This window comes from Macadamia integrifolia, chromosome 7 (assembly GCF_013358625.1).
Source record: "Macadamia integrifolia cultivar HAES 741 chromosome 7, SCU_Mint_v3, whole genome shotgun sequence".
In the NCBI taxonomy this organism is placed as follows: domain Eukaryota; kingdom Viridiplantae; phylum Streptophyta; class Magnoliopsida; order Proteales; family Proteaceae; genus Macadamia; species Macadamia integrifolia.
The window spans coordinates 5,123,820-5,142,323 of record NC_056563.1 but is presented as its reverse complement, the minus strand read 5'-3'; the positions used below and the strand labels follow the sequence as shown (position 1 = coordinate 5,142,323).

Genomic DNA, 18,504 nt, shown 5'->3' with positions numbered 1-18,504 from the left:
ATGTTTAACGTTCGAAAATAGAGAACATAACGAAATTTCCATTTGCCAAAGTCAGGAATATCGAAAACAGAGAAGATAACGAAATTTCCATTTGCCAAAGTCAGGAATCTTGGTTTCCAGGTTTTCGGAAAGGCATCAGAAAATTTAATTAACAATCCTAAGCAATTGAACCAAATCAAATGTATGAGGATCTGGGCCATATCCAATTCAAAGGGAGGTAGCTTTTGGACCATCAAGTAATAATGAACAGCTTTGCACAACAATGCCTGTATATGTATATTGTACGGCATTCACAAAAGGACAAAGTCCTGAGACTCCTGACTAATTCTTTTCTTAAAAATAAATCAGTTTCTTATTTTTAAGTCATAGTTCATATGTAAAAGTATTCATCGAATAATAAAGTGACACTGACAAATTTCTGCTTGTGGCTCTAAATCCCACTTCTCTTTATACTTTTGAAGAAATTTTTTGAAGAAATTTCGTACAATTATCCCACCCAGCAAAACCCTTCCAAATAAATGGCCTTTCAAAGATAAATGGCTGTGGGACAGTGGATGAAATTCTTGTGTGTGAAGGAACACGTTCCCCCTCTTTTCTACCATAAAGTACTCTGTGAGTGAATCTTCTCCGGGAAGGAAAACTTTCCCCCCTTTTGCTAATATCGAAACCCAAAATATCCGCTCGATTCACAGTGTCCGTCTCTGAGACTCAGATTCTGCAATTCAGGCAGCGGCAAGCGACGTTCGATTTCTCCTGAAGGCTAGATCCTTTCGCAGGAAAAAGGTGAGTCTTTCTCTTTTATTTCTTCTCTCTCGTTTGATAAATACCAGATTCTGGATTCCGGCCAGAATCAAAGGTTATCAACGAGAGCGGGTAAATGGTTTGTTATTTCTTGGACCTAGAGAAATGATTTGTTTCGAAGAATCAACGGTTTTTGTTTCTCGACCTTGAAGGAAGGGGCTTTGTGAGAATATCAGCAACTAACTTACTTTTTAATTCCAATGCAGAACAGAGTACTCCAATCAATCCTCTTGAAACGTCTATTAATTGCGTCTATTTGCATTATAAAAAAAGGGCTTCAAACTACATAACAGTTTAGAATCGAGTGATAAAATTGTACACAGACCAGATGGCGCTTTTCTCTGTCGATAGTAAAGAAGGTTCGCTGTGGACTAATTTCAATCAATCCCTCCTGAAAATTTCTTTTTTGGGGATTTAATATTTGCTTCAAATTCATGGTCTGCAGCAGTAGTGTCAAGAACAATAAGGGATGAACCTCCAACTCACTTTGAGCTTAGGATTAAGTCATTTTCCTTGCTCTTGGAATCCTCGCTCGAAAGATACGATTCTGGCAATTTCGAAGCAGGCGGTTACAAATGGTACTGTTTTTTCAGCCTAGTTCAATTGCTTATCATATTTATTATGTCTTCATCTACTTCCCCTTATGAGAACAATGTAGATTGTTAACTATTGGAAAAATTATAATTGGTGCATTGCAGGAAACTCTGTTTGTACCCAAAAGGAAACAAGGATGTAAATGGGGAAGAAGGGCACATCTCTCTCTACTTGGAAATTTTAGAGACAGACTCCCTCTCTCCAGGTTGGGAGGTCCATGCCTTGTTTAGGTTCTTTGTGCTCGACCAACGTAGGGACAAGTACTTGACACTCCAAGGTGGCTTTCTTCGATTATACTTGTCAAATTAAATACATTTATAAGCTGGGTCTTACTAGTATTTTTCGTATAATGCTTTATGACTATGATAAGACTCAGAATCTAAAATAACTTCTTCTGCAATTCTTAGTATTATATATTTATCTGTCTAATTTGCTACGCTTGAAAAACCACCATATATGACACTTAGATGCCAATGGAAAAGCAAGAAGGTTCCGTGCATCTAAAACTCAATCTGGGTTCGATAGACTAATTAGCCTGAATGAATTCAATGACCCTACTAATGGATACGTGGTGAAAGACACTTGTGTGTTTGGAGCTGAAGTCTTTGTCCAGAAAGAGAGTGTTGCAGGAAAAGGAGAGTGTTTGTTGATCACAGCCGGACCTGTCAGTTGTAACCATACCTGGAAGATAAAGAAGTTCTCTGAATTGGTTGGGGAATCCCATTTCTCTGAAGTGTTCACTGCTAGTGGTCATAAATGGTAACCAATTTATGCTTCCACCATTTTATTTTTTTTTCTTTTATTTCTTTGGGGTGGGAGGGGGGGGGGTTTTTAGTAAATGATTCCCCCATTTTTAGACAAAACAAAAACTAGCGGCTGAAGTCTAAACTGTTTAGTTATTGATTTCAGGAGAGTAAATGTCTGGCCCAAAGGTAATGCAGAAGAGAAAGGAAAAAACCTTTCTTTGTTCCTGGAGTTGAATGATTCAACAACCCTTCCTCCTGGCCGAGGAGTGTATGTGGAAGCGCAATTGCGAGTAGTGGACCAGGTCAATGGCAAGCACATGGAACGTAAACGTGAGTCATTTACTTTTGAAACTGTCAGTTTGCTTTTCCATTGCCATTAGCTCCTTCTTAAACCCGTTATTTAGTCAGTCCTTCATGTTCAACGATTATAAAAAAAGACCAAATCAATTAAGATTGATTTTCTTGTTACCAAATTTGTAAGCATTTGTTTTCCGGTGCAGTGCAGAAATGGTTTAATAACTCAACTAATGTGTGGGGTTGGGGGAGTTTCCTCTTTCTCGATAGTCTCAGAGATCAATCGGAAGGCTTCTTGGTGAAAGATGTCTGCATCATTGAAGCACACCTACTAATCATTGGAGCAATTGAGAAACAGGGCCAGAAATCAGAATGAGAGGAAAAGCTTTTGATGGGGTCAGTATCGTTGTGTCTTAATTTTTTTTTTTTTTGGGGGTAAAAACAAGAAGTAATGGACCCCTCAAGGTCAGTCTTTTCATTTATAATTAGTCTCATTTTAATGTTTACACAGTTAATGAGTTCCGATTGATGCATAAGTAAAAACAAATACAAACATAATTCCTTGCTTTTCAAGATGCCAGTGGAAGACAACAACGCTTCCATGCGATGATTTGATGGGGATTAACCCAATTCATTTAAATGGGTTCGATAGATGAATTAAATACACTGAAAGAATTCAATTACCCTCCCTACAAAGGGATTCTTGATCAACCACACTGCTTGTGTATTTGGAGCTGAAGTCTTTGTCCAAAGAGAGAGTGTTGAAGGCAAAGGGGAGTGTTTGTTGATGACAGCCTGACCTGACACTTGTCACCAACCATACCTGGAAGATAGACATTAAGTTCTCTGAATTGGCCAAGGAATGCCATTCCTCTGAAGTGTTCACTGCTGCTTCTCATAAATGCAACAAATTTATGCTGACACCTTTTTTATACTTCAGATATATGTACTAACTAGCAGGTGAATTCTGAACTGTATAAGCTACTGATTTCAGGTGAATCAGAATGAGAGGAGTGTAGAAACTGGAATTTCTTATCTCTATTAATGAAATGATCTATACATATTACATCAGAACATTGAAATAACCAATTACATTGGGACAACTAACATAATCAACTAGACAGCAGGACCAGCTGAGCTGGACACCTTAGAGGCTTGCTGTCTGTATCCATAACAAGGAGAAGCTTTAATTTGATGAGCTCAAAATCATTCTGTCTTAAGACTATTAATTAGGGTATTTAGCCAGATATGACGGATGGGATTACCGCTGCATTGATGAAGTATCTGCTTATAAACATGAACACTTCGACTCTTCTTGCTATCGATTCATTGGTTGATCGGAAGCCTTCAAATTAGGACGGAAAATATTGATTTATAGTTGAGTTTCGCGGAGGTCACATTACTTGTGACAACATTGTCCGAACCAGTAAGATGGGAATGGGATTGAATTAGAATTAGAACTAAAACAAAGATTTTAAGTGTATTCATTAGTAGCGTTTGCTCAGGGGTTGACGATTGAGCTCTGCTTATTTGACTGTGACTCCAATGGTGATTGAATTTTTGGTTCCTTTCAAAAAGTTCTCCTGTTATAGCTTTTACCAAATGCTATTAAGAGGAATTAGCTCATAGCCAAGATTGGTTCAATAGTACTTTGAATGTTTTTAGCCTTTCCATTACCATCTTTGGCCACATGTAAGACTCAGATTGGATTATTAAAATTTAGCAAGCTTAGGCTGTGGTTGGTATGCTTTCTTGGGATGCATTCTGGATTGTTAAAAATATTGTTTGGTAAACATTCCATTCTCAAAATTTTAGAACACGGTCAAGAATGCAGCCCATTCTCCATTCTCCAGCTCTTGGCACAGCCCCGATGAAAATACCGCCACTAATCTTATGAAAGGCACATCCTCTCCCAAGGAATAGTGTCTCATTCTTACAAATCTCCAAAACTATTTTTCTCTCTCTCTCTCTAAAAACTGTTTCTCTCGTCCCAAATCTCTCTATTTCTCCTTTTAAAATCTCATTTCGAATCCAAAATCCTAAAATCTTCTGTTTTCCTCTTGATCTTTACAGGTTTGATGTAAGTAATATATCTAAGGAACCAATCAAAATTTTATATTTTTATTTGTGATTTATTGATGCAATCTTGTTTGGGATTTTTAACAAAAAGATTCCACCCATGAGGTGTTTGATAAAATGTCTGAGCATTCTCATATAAAAAATGCATTTTAAACAAACATTTTATCCAAACAATGTTCTCATTCTCAGTTAAGAACACATTCTATATTTTCAGAATGGAAATGCACATTCTCATAATGGGAATGCATACCAAACACAGCATTAAGTATACATGGCCTGAAAATGTACATACAATTTGAGTTGCAGGAAACACTACATCACAAAGGAAACAAAGGGACAAACGGAAAAGGACACATCTCTCACTCCTTGATAATGTAAAGAGAAATTTTCTCTCTCCAGCGTGGGAGGCCCATCCTGTATTAGATAATGATCTTATTCATTTCTCCTGAGTTTTACTCCTGGGTGGTCTTGATGATAACAATTTTTGTTTCCTCCATTTCTGCAGTGAAGCCCTAACTCTGGCAGGTTTTGCTTTTTTGGGGTGATAGTTATGCCCCAGGGAGACTTGAATTCATGACCTGTTAACTGTGAGGTGTTAGTCCTTGGCAGCTGAAGATTTGTTGTTAATTTCAGGAAACTCATATCTTGGCTTAGTTATAATGGGAAAGAGAAATACTATAGCCTTTCTTCATTCTTGATGCTGATTGATTCAACAGCTCAAGCTCCCAGACCGGGAATTCATGTTGTGGTAAACTTGCATGTTTGATCAACTCCACAGCCAGCAAAACGAAGCAATACGCCAGTGATAGTGAATATGTCGGTTTGTATTCTCCATTGGGTCTTTCCTCCGAATGTAATACCTTTCTCTTCTGTCCTTACCACACACCTTACACTAATCACTCATATTGTCACCACCTCAATTAGGATGGTTCTTTGATTCCCATTTTAGGGACTTGAAAGCCCTTCAAATTGTGAAAGTAACCCGCAAATTGAACTTCCCACCGTCTCTTCAGACACTCTTATCACCTTACCCATCCCATTTAGCAAGGCAGTTGTTTACACATGACAATGCTAAGTAATAGAATCAAACCACATGTAAGAGAATTTAGGCCATGTCCATTACACCAGTTCAGAGGGAGGTAGTTTTTGGACCATCCAGGAATTATAAACAGATTTGCACAGGAATGCATGCATGGGATCTGCACTAGGTCAAAGTCTTGACTTCTCTTCTTAAGAACAGAACAGGTTCTTACTTTTATATTATAGTCCATAGTCTATATGTAACCATATTCATCTAATCCAGTGACATGTTAGAAGGAATTAATAAAGAAATAGTAAAGACATGAACAATTAGGCAGTGAAGATGGAATCCCTCAACATTTCTTAATTTTTTATGTTAAATGGTTTCATTCACCAATTATAATAAGTACTGTAGAGAATGATTTGGTGGCTGTAACTAAAGGGTCTGATGAGCAAACTGTTTGGGTCCTTGGGATAAAGCATTAACACTCATCCCAATGACCATATAGGAGGTTTGAGGGATGTGAAGGGGCTAATGCTTGGAAGTGATTAAGAGACGAAGCAGTTGTAGATACCCATAAATTGATTCGCCTCATTAAACAGTTTCACAGACAGAAATTCTCAGACGATTTTTTTTAGATTCATATTGCAAATTCGTCTCTTTCGTTTCTCAAACATTTGAGGACTATAAAGAAGTTCACTCTCAGGTATAAATCTCCGTTATGATTCTGCTGTGAAGGCATCAAGTCCCAGTGACTGGTGTTCAGATCTGCAAATTCGTCTCTTTCGTTTCTCAACATGGAGGACTATAAAGTTCAATCCCAGGTCAAGGGCAAGCACATGGACATAGTTAGCAAATTCGGATTCGGGAATTATTCGGGCGGACAATTATTCGAAATAATTCGATTGATTAATTTAAGGATTCGGTCAAAAAAGCGGTAAAAAAACTGGACAAAAAAAATCGGAGTCGGATTTAGATTCGAGAATTATTCTATTAAAAAAATAAAAGTCGGGCAAAAAATTCGGATATTATTTTTATAGTTTATTGTATATTTTTTATTTATCAAGTTATTAACTTGATTTGTATACTTAGAAAGAGCAAATTACTTTATACAATAAAGTAAAAAACTGTGAAAAATTTGTCATTGAGCGATGGAAGCAATGGTTATTGTAATCCAATTTCTACTCATGAAATAGATTAGGCCCCAAAACAGTGAAAGAAATATTACAACTACAATAAAACAAATAAATAAATTGACCACAAAAAAATTCCACTATCCTTTTGCTTGAGTTCACAAGACCCATATTGCACTAAGACGCACTAATTTTTCAAAATTAAAGCAACAATATAAAAGAAGATTGATTGATACGGCGATATGAATCTGTCCTGGTCCCCCGGAACCTCAAATTATCCATCAAGACTTGATATCTCCCATATCTTAGGATGAACTGATGAAGTTATGAGAAAGAAATGAAACAAAGAGTAGATTCGTACGATTGTTACAGAAGAACTAGGTGGAAAAAAAATATGGGAAGCAGGAAGCGGAAATTTGGGGGAGAAGAAGATGAAAAAAAAAAACTATTTCGGTGGTGGATACCATGGGTTTCATCTATGACCTTTTATTTTTTTTTTAAAATACTGTTTAAGTGGATCGAATAATTCGGTTTAATTCAGTTCGGCCCGAATTATTCGTGTTTTAAATTCAAATTAGTAAAAAACGCGTTTTTTACCGAATTTTATTTTTAATTTGGATTCGGTCAGAATTTTGGATTTAATTCGGAAAAATTCGGTTCGGCCGAATAATTCGCGAATTATTAAGCCGAATTGTTAACTAGGCACATGGAAGGAAAAAGTAAGTCTTTACCACTGAAGCATTAGTCACTCTTAAGCTACTTCGTCTCTTATTTTGATGCAGATACGGCTTTGGAAGTCAAGAGTCAAGAAGAATCGATCCAACTCAGCGTTTTGATCCAACAAGGGTTAAAAATAAAATTAGTAGTTTACTTAATATTTTATTTCATGTTTTTATTTTCCAGATTTGAATGTAAGAGTTGGAATTTATTTCCTTTGCATTAGTTTCCTTTTACGGTTATTTCTTAGTTTAGACTAGATACTATGTTAGTAGAGTTTCCAATTTCATATATTTATTTTCTATATATTGGGTGTAGTATATAGAGATTGAATTAAATGATGAATTACTTATTTTGTGTGAAATTGTGGTTATGCTTGGTCGTGTGAATCTCCTCCCCTCCCTGTGATTCTTCCTGTCTTCCCTGTGATTCTTCCTTTCTTCCCTAAGACGCCCACCCCTTCTTCCTTACGGCCCCATCATATTTCTTCATGTCCAAGTAATAAAAAAAAGAGTCAAATCAATTAAAGATTGATTCATATTTTCTGTTCCCAAATTCATGAGCATTTGTTTTTGGTTGTACAGTTCTTGATTGGTTTGATGACTTGACTAAGAATTTGGGTTGGATAAATTTTCTCCTTCAATCATGGAATCAATTATTGGTATCAGATTGGTATCTGTTGAGACCGATCCCGATACCTAATCGATCCTAGATGGGTATTGGTATCGTCTTGGGTATCGGATATCGATTCAGATCGGCCGATCCGACCCGATCTGTTAAAAAAACTGTTAAATTTTCTTGTTTTTTGGGTGAATTCTTCTGCTCTCCTCTCCGGTCATCTTCTCCTAAGCGGCCAAGCGGTCCTCGATGTCTACTAGGCCACCGATTAATCTGACTCCACCGACGACGATGAACCGAGAAAGACCCAAATCATCATAAAATACGCCCACGAGGGGATTATAGCGAGAGAACTAAGCAGTGATGTTTCTCGCCATGAACGGCAGAGAATGGGAAGAGTAGCTGAAGCGAGAAGTGGTGGAGGAGGTGGTGGTGAAGAAGAAACCACCAGAACCGAGGAAGGATTCCTCTTGACAAGGTGAAGGGCAAAGGTTGGATGGGAGTCAAATCCACCCGTCGGCTTGTGGATCGAAGGCGAAGGCTTGGTTGTTCTTGATGAAGATGTTGTTTTGGCCGGAAAAGAAGAACCAAGGCTTCTAAAGACTGCGGAAACGTGAGAGGAGAATGAAGGGTTAGTGACGACGGAGTGCCAGAACTTGCAGACTGCACTGGCTTCACAATTGATCAGATGGGTAGGTAATCAGATGATACATAACAGATTTGGGAATCCTTTTCTTCCATTACTAAGAAATTGATGGTGAAACCCAGAAAGGAAGATCACTATCCGTCAATGGAATGAAGAAAAACAAATGAGCAATTTACGGTAATTGTTAGTGTAAGATGTCTTGAATTCCGTCACAGTTTAACCTAGAGTACTGGTGTAGCACCTCGACAAGGGGGGAGGCATGCTATGCGGATGTAGGGCGGCGCAGCCCCCCGCTTGAATTTTTTATTTGAGGGCAATTGTATACTTTTCGGATTAGGGTTTTTCTCTATATATTTATAGCAAGGGTTTCTTTCTCTGTAATGCAAGCAATAATGAGAGGTGTGAGGACGAGCGTTGTAACCCTATTTTCCATTGATAGTGAAGCAGAATCTCATCTCACCGGAGACGTAGGCAACTTTGTCGAACCTCTTAAAATCCGTGTGTATTATTTGTTCTATTTTTTCATTATCTTCTACACCGTTTTATGATTGCGTTTCTATTGTTTTAAGTACTTACTCCCTTTGCTGTGTCTTTCTAATTTTGATTTTGCCTAATAAGGTGGTGGTGGAGTGTGTGTCTGAACTTCGAAATCTGAATTTCCATACATTGAAGAGCTGGCTCCTTCCATTTTCCAACTTTCTACTATTAATTTGTTACCTTTTAATTCCTTTTTTTATTTTTCTGAATCTTAAAAAAAAATATTTTTTGACCGATCCTAGCCGATACCATGACTGATTCAGAAAAACTGTACGATTCCCAATCCTTAACCGATCCTTATCGATACTGTTCTGTATCACATCGATTTTGACTGTGACCAATAGCGATATCGAATTTTAAAACCTTGCTCTCAATAGTCTTAGAAACCAAACGAAGGGCTACTTGGAGAAATATGTCTGCATTATTGAAGCACACCTTTAAATTATTGGAGCAATAGATAAATTGGGCCAGAAATAAGAATTGAGGTTCAGTATCTTTTGTGTCTTAGGTTATTCATCTAGATCTGGTAGATGAGATTACGGCAGCATTGATGAAGTATGATCTGCATATAAACATGAACAATTGACTCTATTTGCTAGTGATTAAACATGTTGCTGAAATTTTTTATTATGATGCTCAGAAAATGCTTTTTCTTCTTGTTTCTTTCTGTTGTGTCTTATTCTCTTATAAGAACTTTTTTTTCCTTCTTCTAGGTTGCTATATAGTCTGCGCCAATAAAGAACAATTTTAATTAAAGTGCAATCCAATCGATTTGATTTGATTTTATTTGATTTTATTTTTTTTATTTATTTATTTATTACTCAATAGGCTGCAATTTCGGCTAGGGGAGGAGGCACATGTAAGCTACCTATTTACAGATCAAACATCACAATTTAATCTGAAACCTTTTAAATATCATGAAAAATATAAATTCATAGTTGATTTTTCGCCAATGTCTAACACCATTGGATAAACGAGTAATTTTGATAAAATACTCCAATGAATTAGATAAAGAATCCCATTTTTCTGAAGTGTTCACTGCTTGTGGTCATAAATGGTACTAATTTTTGCTTTCATCATTTTTTAACGTCACATGCATTAACTTGCAGCTGAAGTCTGAACTGTTTTAACTTTTAAGTTGTTCATTTCAGGCGGGTAAAGCTTTATCCCGAAGGTTGTGCTGAACAGAAAGCAAAAGCCTTTCTTTGTTCCTAGAGTTGAATGATTCAACAACCCTTCTTCCTGGCCGAGGAGTATATGTTGAGGCACAATTGCGAGTAGTGGATCAAGTCAAGGGCAAGCACGTGGAAAGAAAAAGTAAGTCTTTACTACTGAGAGTGTCAAGTCATTCTTAAGCTCGTTCGTCTTTTATTTCTTCATGACTAAGTAATAAATAAAAAGAGTCGAATCGATTAAAGATTGAATCATTTTTTTTTTCCCGAAATTCATGAGCATTTGCTTTTGATTGTGCAGTCCTTGATTGGTTTAATGACTCAACTAAGAGTTGGGGTTGGACAGATTTTTTCTCTCTCTCAATAGTCTCGGAAACCAATTGAGGGGCTACTTGGTGGAAGATGTCTGCATCATTGGAACACACCTTCAACTCATTGGAGCAACTGAGAAACTGGGCCAGAAATAAGAATGAGAGGAAAAACTTTCGATGGGCTGTCTCTTTTTGTGTCTTGGGTTATTCATCTAGATTTATCAAAACTTAAAAATCGTTTGCTAATCAATAGACGGATTGAAATCGTCTCCGGTCAGGGAATCTGGCGGATGTTGGCGGAGGCCATCTTTCCTTCTTTCCTTCTTCTCCTCTCTGCAAATCGCCAAGACAGAACTAGGGTTAGCGTTTCTCCTTCTTCCTCTCTCTCATTCGAATGACTGACTAAGGAATCAAGCTTCAGTGCATCGGTCGTAGGGGTGTCAACGGTCCGGGTCGGTGCGGTTTCGGTCCGGTTCCACCGGTTTCGGTGTGAGTTTGGAAGTGACCGAAACCGACCCAATAAGGATTTATCGGTTTCGGTCCGGTGTCGGTTTCGGTGCGGTTTGGGTTCGGGTTGGTACCGGTTTGGATTTATTAGGTTCATTTCGGTTTGGATCGGTTTTTTAAACCGGTATGGAGCCATTAGGAAACAACCAAATGATGAATTGTTGAACTTCGATTTCTTAAATCGATTTGTAATCGGGTTGGTTTTGATTTTTGGTCTAGTTTGAATTCGATTTTTCATACAAATGTATACAAAACTATTCAAATTTTAATTTTTTTAATGAATTTTGGAGTGTTTCGGTTTCTTACCGGTTTGGTTTCGGTTTCGGTCCGGGTTTTGAGCCGGTTTCGGTTTGGTTTCGGGTTCATCCGGTTTTCGGTGCGGTTCGGTTTGGTTTTGGGGTTACAATACTTGAAACCGAACCGAACCAATAAGGCTTCGGTTCGGTTCGGTCCGGGTTGTTATCGGTTCGGTCCGGCCGGTTTTACCGGTTCGGTTTAGGAATTGACACCCCTAATCGGTCGTATCGTGTGTCCCTTGTTTCTTTTCTGTGGTTATTGCTTAGCAGATGAGCACTTAGATCTGAATCGCAATTATTACACAAAAGCCCCAACCGAGTAATGAACTATGAAGACTATAAGAAAGAAATATAATAGGCGACAGGACAGAATAAGAAAGAAACAGAATAACAAGTTAACTTTAACAGCCTCAACTGGTTAGTTGAAAACAGGTTGGTTAAGCAGGCCACTCTTATCAACCTATATCATCATAGAGCAACATATATCCTTGCTAGATAACTTGGTATCCTTAGAATTTATTAGATAAATTGACATCCTTAGAAAAGAAAAACAAGGAAATAAAGAGCATTAAGAGAGCATAAGACAGCATTGAAATCTCTTACTTGAATCCACATGTTTTCAGCCACAACCCCCTCCCGTCCAACCATTGGTGCTGAAGCCAATGCTGGTAAGACACCAGATGCATTTGGTCTCATCTATACGGCTATGCCCACCATCAACCTCAAAGTACCTATTTTACTATTGATCTTGTATGATCCTACAAAATCTATACCAACGAAGTGGAATTTTCCCAATTAGTTCTTTCCACTGCATCTGAAAAATTGAAAAACTTTCAGAACACTGCCTCCAAACTTCCAGAACACTGCCTCCATATGATACGCCCTGTAAAAAATCAGAATTTTTCACAGAACCCAAAACCATATAATTTCGGTATGGAAATTATCCTTTCGATACACACACCACAATCTAGGGGTGAAACAGGACTGGGTTTTTTAAAACCCTAACCCAACCCTAAAGGATTCATGCTTAGGCCCAACCCTACAGGGCTCAGGGTTGGGCCGGGTTGGTTCGGGTTGACCCTAGTTGGTCTTCTTAGTGGAATCACTTCCGATAAATGCGATTCAATTTTGATTTCAATTCCAATTCCAATTTTTTAAACGACTCTGCTACCTTCAAAATCTAAAAAACATGGACTATAACCGACCCTCTACCCCGTAAATTCCTCAAAGTGTTGGCATGTGCTAAGAGTCTAAAGAGAAAGGGTCCCTTTTACTAATGAAGTTCTCTCGTCAATTTTTTCAAAAGCTTTGGAAAGCTTCCTTGTCCTTTTTTAGCTACTTTCTTCACTCGGACAATAGGATGCAATGACATTATGGACTGAGTTAAATCTTGACTAATGGCCACAATGGAAGTCCATGTTGAGAATTGTCGCCAAATCCCCAAATGGGCCAAGCCCAATCCAAAATATTAGACATACACCCTGAGGGCCTGAGCCCTAAGACCAAGTGATGTAACATGACAACATGTATATTACAAAATTTGAAATTTAAGAAAATTATTGAAGCAAATGGTTTTTAATTAAAACCTTAAAATAAATTCTTCCATTAAACTATGTTGAATATGATATTTTATTATTTTTTCATGGAGATTCCATGTGCCTCTATTTTTTTATGTGACTCATTTTTTAATCCCCTCTATCACAAGTCAACATATTAAGACATAGTCTAATCATTCATCTTAATCCCCTCCCTTGGCTAGGAGAGACCTTCATTCTACAAAGCACAATACTAATTAGGGTTAGACTCAAGGTGGGTTAGGATCGGGTTGGATTTTCTATGCCTCAACCCAGGCCCAGCCCAACCCCGCACCGGGTTGGGTCGGGTAGGCCCTCATAATCGGGTTAAACAAGGTTTGAGCTCAGAGCAGATTAGGACGAGTTTGGATCATCAGGGCTAAACTTACACCCCTACCACAATCACCTCTTTTTCTTTTCTTCCTCTCTTTCGTTGGGCTACTCACCACTTTACTTTTGTTTACTAGAAAAAACAAATAAAACAAAGTAAACAAAGGGCCCGTTTAATAACGTTTGATAAGTCATGTTTCCGGAAGTCGATAGTAACCAACGAAAGAATGGCCACGAGTCATTTTCAAAAATGGTGAACTTGTTTCACATGGGTCATTTCTTGAACCATAAATAGGTAAAAATTTTAATTTCTATTTCTGAAATAAGTGAAACGAAACAGTTTTATCAAACGCTTTTTGTTCCATTTCTACCATTTCTGGAGAAAAACGCATTTATTGAAACGTTATCAAATGAGCCCAAAATCTCACCTTCTGTTTTTCCCTCATAATTCGTACTACTCCAACCCACTTTTTCTGGATGACTCTCATCGATAAACAAAAGCTCTTTCATTTCTTTCACTTTTTTTTTTTCTTCCCTCTTTCCTCTTTCCTCTTTCCTCCAACAATTCCGTACATGTAGAGAAGGAGATGAGAAAAAGAAAAAAAAAATCCATGCATTATAGTGGAGAAAAAAATATATTATTCTGTTCTCCTTACCGCCCCTTGCACCCCTACTTTTAAACAAATGGCCGTGGATGAATCCTCTCCGAGAAGGAAAACTTTCCCACTCTGTTTTAATATGAAAAAAACCCCTCAAAATACCGCTTGATTCCAAGTTTCCTTCGTTTCTGATACCCTAGACTCTGCAAGTGAGGCAGCGGGGAGAGACGAAAAAAGGTGAGTCTTTCTCTTTTATATCTTCTCTCTCGTTTGAATTCTGGATTCCGGCCAGAATCAAAGGTTATCAACGAGAGCGGGTAAATGGTTTGTTATTTCTTGGACCTAGAGAAATGATTTGTTTCGAAGAATCAACGGTTTTTGTTTCTCGACCTTGAAGGAAGGGGCTTTGTGAGAATATCAGCAACTAACTTACTTTTTAATTCCAATGCAGAACAGAGTACTCCAATCAATCCTCTTGAAACGTCTATTAATTGCGTCTATTTGCATTATAAAAAAAGGGCTTCAAACTACATAACAGTTTAGAATCGAGTGATAAAATTGTACACAGACCAGATGGCGTTTTTCTCCGTCGATAGTAAAGAAGGTTCGCAGTGGGCTAATTTCAATCAATCCCTCCTGAAAATTTCTTTTTTGGGGATTTAATATTTGCTTCAAATTCATGTTCTGCAGCAGTAGTGTCAAGAACAATACGGGATGAACCTCCAACTCACTTCCAACTTAGGATTAAGTCCTTTTCCTTGCTCTCGGAATCCTCGCTCGAAAGATACGATTCTGGCAATTTCGAAGCTGGCGGTTACAAATGGTACTGTTTTTTCAGCCTAGTTCAATTGCTTATCATATTTATTATGTCTTCATCTACTTCCCCTTATGAGAATAATGTAGATTGTTAACTATTAGAAAAAATTTAATTGGTGCATTGCAGGAAACTCTGTTTGTACCCAAAAGGAAACAAGGATGTAAATGGGGAAGAAGGGCACATCTCTCTCTACTTGGAAATTTCAGAGACAGACTCCCTCTCTCCAGGTTGGGAGGTCCATGCGTTGTTTAGGTTCTTTGTGCTGGACCAACGTAGGGACAAGTACTTGACACTCCAAGGTGGCTTTCTTCAATCATACTCGTCAAATTAAATGCATTTATAAGCTGGGTTCTTACTAATATTTGCCTTTAATGCTTTATGACTATGACAAGACTCAGAATCCAAAATAACTTCTGCAATTTTTAGTATTATATATTTATCTGTCTAATTTGCCACGCTTGAAAAATCGCCATATATGACACTTAGATGCCAAAGGGGAAGCAAGAAGGTTCCGTCCATCTAAAACTCAATCTGGGTTCGATAGACTAATTAGCCTGAATGAATTCAATGACCTTACTAATGGATACTTGGTAAGACACTTGTGTGTTTGGAGCTGAAGTCTTTGTCCACAGAGAGAGTGTTGCAGGCAAAGGGGAGTGTTTGTTGATGACAGCAGGGGCCATCAGTTGTAACCATATCTGGAAGATAGAGAAGTTTTCTGAATTGGTTAAGGAATTCCATTCCTCTGAAGTGTTCACTGCTGGTGATCATAAATGGTATCAATTTGTACTTTCACCATTTTTCACATTTCACACTAACTAGCAGCTGAAGTCTGAACTGTTTAGGTTATTGATTTCAGGAGAGTAAATATCTGGCCCAAAGGTAATAGAGAAGAAAAAGGCAAAAGCCTTTCTTTGTTCCTGGAGTTGAATGATTTAACAACCCTTCTACCTGGCCGAGGAGTATATGTGGAGGCACAATTGCGAGTAGTGGACCAGGTCAATGGTAAGCACGTGGAGAGAAAATGTAAGTCTTTACTACCGAAAGCGTTAGTCACTCTTGAGCTAGCTCGTCTTTTATTTCTTCATGAGCCTTTTTTTCGGTTGTGCAGTTACTGTTTGGTTTAATGACTCAATTAAGACTTGGGGTTGGGGAAATTTTCTCTCTCTCAATAGTCTCATAAACCAATCAAAGGGCTATTTGGTGAAAGATGTCTGCATCATCGAAGCACACCTTCAACTCATTGGAGCAATTGAGAAACTGGGCCAGAAATTAGAATGAGTGGAAAAGCTTTTGATAGGTTCAGTATCTTTCTGTGTATTAGGTTATTCATCTAGATCTGGTAGATGAGATTACTGCAGCATTTATGAAGTATGATCTGCTCATAAACATGAACAATTCACTCTACTTGCTAGTTATTAAATATGCTACTGAACTTTTTGATTATGATGTTCAGAAAATACTTTTTTTTGTAAGCAGATCTTTTTTTCCCCCTTCTAGGTTGCTATATAGTCTGAGCCAAGAACAATTTTAATTAAAGCGCAATCCAATGGATTTTTTTTTTTTTTTTAACTCAAAAGCTGCAATTTGGGCGAGGGGAGGAGACACATGAAATTAAGCTACCTATTTACAGATCAAACATCAAGAAATATAAAAAATAAAGAGACAATAGATCCGCATGACACAAAGATTTAACGAGGTTCACACACCAGGGTGGTGTGCTACGTCCTCGGGCAAAGAAGAAGATGTTTCACTGTGTGTAAGGGTATGATTCGACCGGATCGACCGCGACCTGATGGGTTGACCCATTGGGTCCTCCGAGGACGTAGCACACCACCCTGGTATGTGAACCTCGTTAAATCCCTGTGTCGTGCGGATCTATTGTCTCTTTATTTTTCGTATTTCTTGGTATTTGATCTAACAATAATTTAATCCGAAACATTTTAATTATAATAGAAAATATAAATTTATAGTTGATTTTCTGCGATGTCTCACACCATCAAACTCCAGTAGCATCCTTATCTAAAAGTAAGCTTAGACCTTGGATTAAGCTCATTTTGTTGTACAATGCATTCTGTTTGGTTTTAAGGTTGGTATCAATTTCAGTTTTGGTTTCGATTCCAAATTAACACCCTTACACCTTGATTACTAATATCCCGAAATCAAGATGTGGGTGAGATCAGCATTGATGAACTAGTTTAATCTGAAGCCTTCTAAATATGATGGAATATTTAGACTTATAGTTGAGTTTCGTAGAGGTTGACATCCTTGTATAATTGGCAACTTAAACCTCCGATTATGCACATTTTGACTAAAATTCCATCTTGTGTATGTAGATATTAATCACAGACCTAGATGATCAAACGTTCTTTGCATATCTTGACACCATTCTTTATGTTTTTTAATGTGTTTTAAAAGAGACCCACTCAGATGGTTGCAGCATCTGAAGTGAAGGGCTGCTCTGCACAATTAATTTCCTTTCTTTAACTAACTTGGTTATTGAATGCGAATACGTCAAATAACAGATGGTTAATCCTTTGCCTTTTCCATCTTGTAGGTCCAAATTTTATAGACAGCAAAGCTGTAACTCAGCTTGGACCCAAAGGGGATCCAGGGCAAATCACCATAAGAAATAAAAAATTGGAGGTGTTAGCCCTTGCCAACTTGGACTCAAAGGGGACCCTTCTGGTTTTAAGCACAAATCACAGAGAACCCAGCATTGTAAATTAGCAAGACCCCCAATATTATGATACGTTGGGCCTTTCTCGTATGCTTTTTTGCATCATCGAAACAGGCCTTCTGCCAATTGTGAGGTGTTAGCCCTTGCCAACTTTGAGATACTGATTGATTCCGCAGCTCAAGTTCCCAGACCGGGAATTCATGCTGTGGCAAACTTGCATGATCAACTCCACAGCAAAGCATTTTCGGTTTGTTTTAGCCTATGGTTGCTAAGACAGGATGTTTAATCTTTGAAAACAGAGACCTCAATGAATTTCCGATAGAATCAAATCACATATAAGAGGATTTAGGCCGTGTCCATTACTCCAGTTCAGAGGGAGGTAGTTTTGGATCATCCAGGAATAATGAACAGTTTTGCACAGGAATGCATGTATGGCATCTGCACAAGGTCCAAAACCTGATGCAACTAGAGCTTTTCTCATTTTGATACTATAAACATCTCCAAGCTTCAAGCTTCAAACTTCAGCAAAAATAGCTCGAAGTAATATATTATGGAACAAAGGAAGGTGCATTATAGAATTTTCAATTAACCCTGCAAAGGCCAATTCCTTTTTTGGGAGCTTGAGGGATGTGAAGTGAAGGAGATATAGAGGAAAACTAAGGGACACATCGGTAGAAGCAGTACTAGAGATTACAGACCCAAAAATTGATTCTCCTCATTAAATTAAGGGTAATTTACAGCGCCACCCCCTGAAGAATGCCAATATTAGAGGGACACCCCCTCTCTTTCACCAAATTGGACTCGGACCCTTTACCATCAGTCACTGTTAAATATCGACTTAAAATGACCATTATACCCTTGCTATTGAAAAACTCATATTTTTACATTACAGTGAAGCTTTTAAATACGGAGAACCACAGATTTCAGCCATAATTTGCCGGATTTCCAACCAAGACCACCACAGACTGCAGATTCCGAACAGATTGAAGGAAAAAAAGGAGAAAAAAAGGCAACCTTCGATTATCTTCTCCG

At 38.0% G+C, this 18,504-nt stretch overlaps 2 protein-coding genes across 9 annotated transcripts; both read left to right on the top strand.

Annotated features, from left to right (window-relative positions):
* The first annotated feature begins 424 nt into the window (after positions 1-424).
* Positions 425-5,838, top strand: LOC122084455 (ubiquitin C-terminal hydrolase 12-like). 8 transcript variants are annotated; one of them, XM_042652712.1, is made up of 8 exons: positions 428-783; positions 1,008-1,160; positions 1,247-1,379; positions 1,500-1,672; positions 1,863-2,154; positions 2,305-2,471; positions 2,642-2,831; positions 5,020-5,838. In XM_042652712.1, exons 2-7 carry the CDS (start codon positions 1,130-1,132, stop codon positions 2,809-2,811), a joined length of 966 nt encoding a protein of 321 aa, XP_042508646.1. In that variant the 5' UTR covers positions 428-783; positions 1,008-1,129; the 3' UTR covers positions 2,812-2,831; positions 5,020-5,838. The 8 variants fall into 8 exon arrangements, with proteins under 8 accessions (XP_042508649.1, XP_042508648.1, XP_042508646.1 ...); XM_042652711.1 differs by lacking the exon at positions 5,020-5,838 and adding an exon at positions 4,821-4,981; XM_042652710.1 differs by lacking the exon at positions 5,020-5,838 and adding an exon at positions 3,010-3,509.
* Positions 5,839-15,411: 9,573 nt separating this feature from the next.
* On the top strand, positions 15,412-16,262 carry LOC122084457 (MATH domain and coiled-coil domain-containing protein At3g58410-like). The gene is made up of 3 exons (XM_042652716.1): positions 15,412-15,568; positions 15,652-15,818; positions 15,904-16,262. Exons 1-3 carry the CDS (start codon positions 15,459-15,461, stop codon positions 16,071-16,073), a joined length of 447 nt encoding a protein of 148 aa, XP_042508650.1. The 5' UTR covers positions 15,412-15,458; the 3' UTR covers positions 16,074-16,262.
* Positions 16,263-18,504: the final 2,242 nt, after the last annotated feature.

Coding starts and splice junctions, on each gene's coding strand:
- LOC122084455 (XM_042652712.1), top strand. CDS start 1,130: ATGGCGCTTTTCTCTGTCGATAGTAAAGAAG. Junction 1,673..1,862: donor CAAGTACTTGACACTCCAAG/GTGGCTTTCTTC, acceptor TATGACACTTAG/ATGCCAATGGAAAAGCAAGA. Junction 2,472..2,641: donor CAAGCACATGGAACGTAAAC/GTGAGTCATTTA, acceptor TTTCCGGTGCAG/TGCAGAAATGGTTTAATAAC.
- LOC122084457 (XM_042652716.1), top strand. CDS start 15,459: ATGACAGCAGGGGCCATCAGTTGTAACCATATCTGGAAGATAGAGAAG. Junction 15,569..15,651: donor ACTGCTGGTGATCATAAATG/GTATCAATTTGT, acceptor TATTGATTTCAG/GAGAGTAAATATCTGGCCCA. Junction 15,819..15,903: donor TAAGCACGTGGAGAGAAAAT/GTAAGTCTTTAC, acceptor TCGGTTGTGCAG/TTACTGTTTGGTTTAATGAC.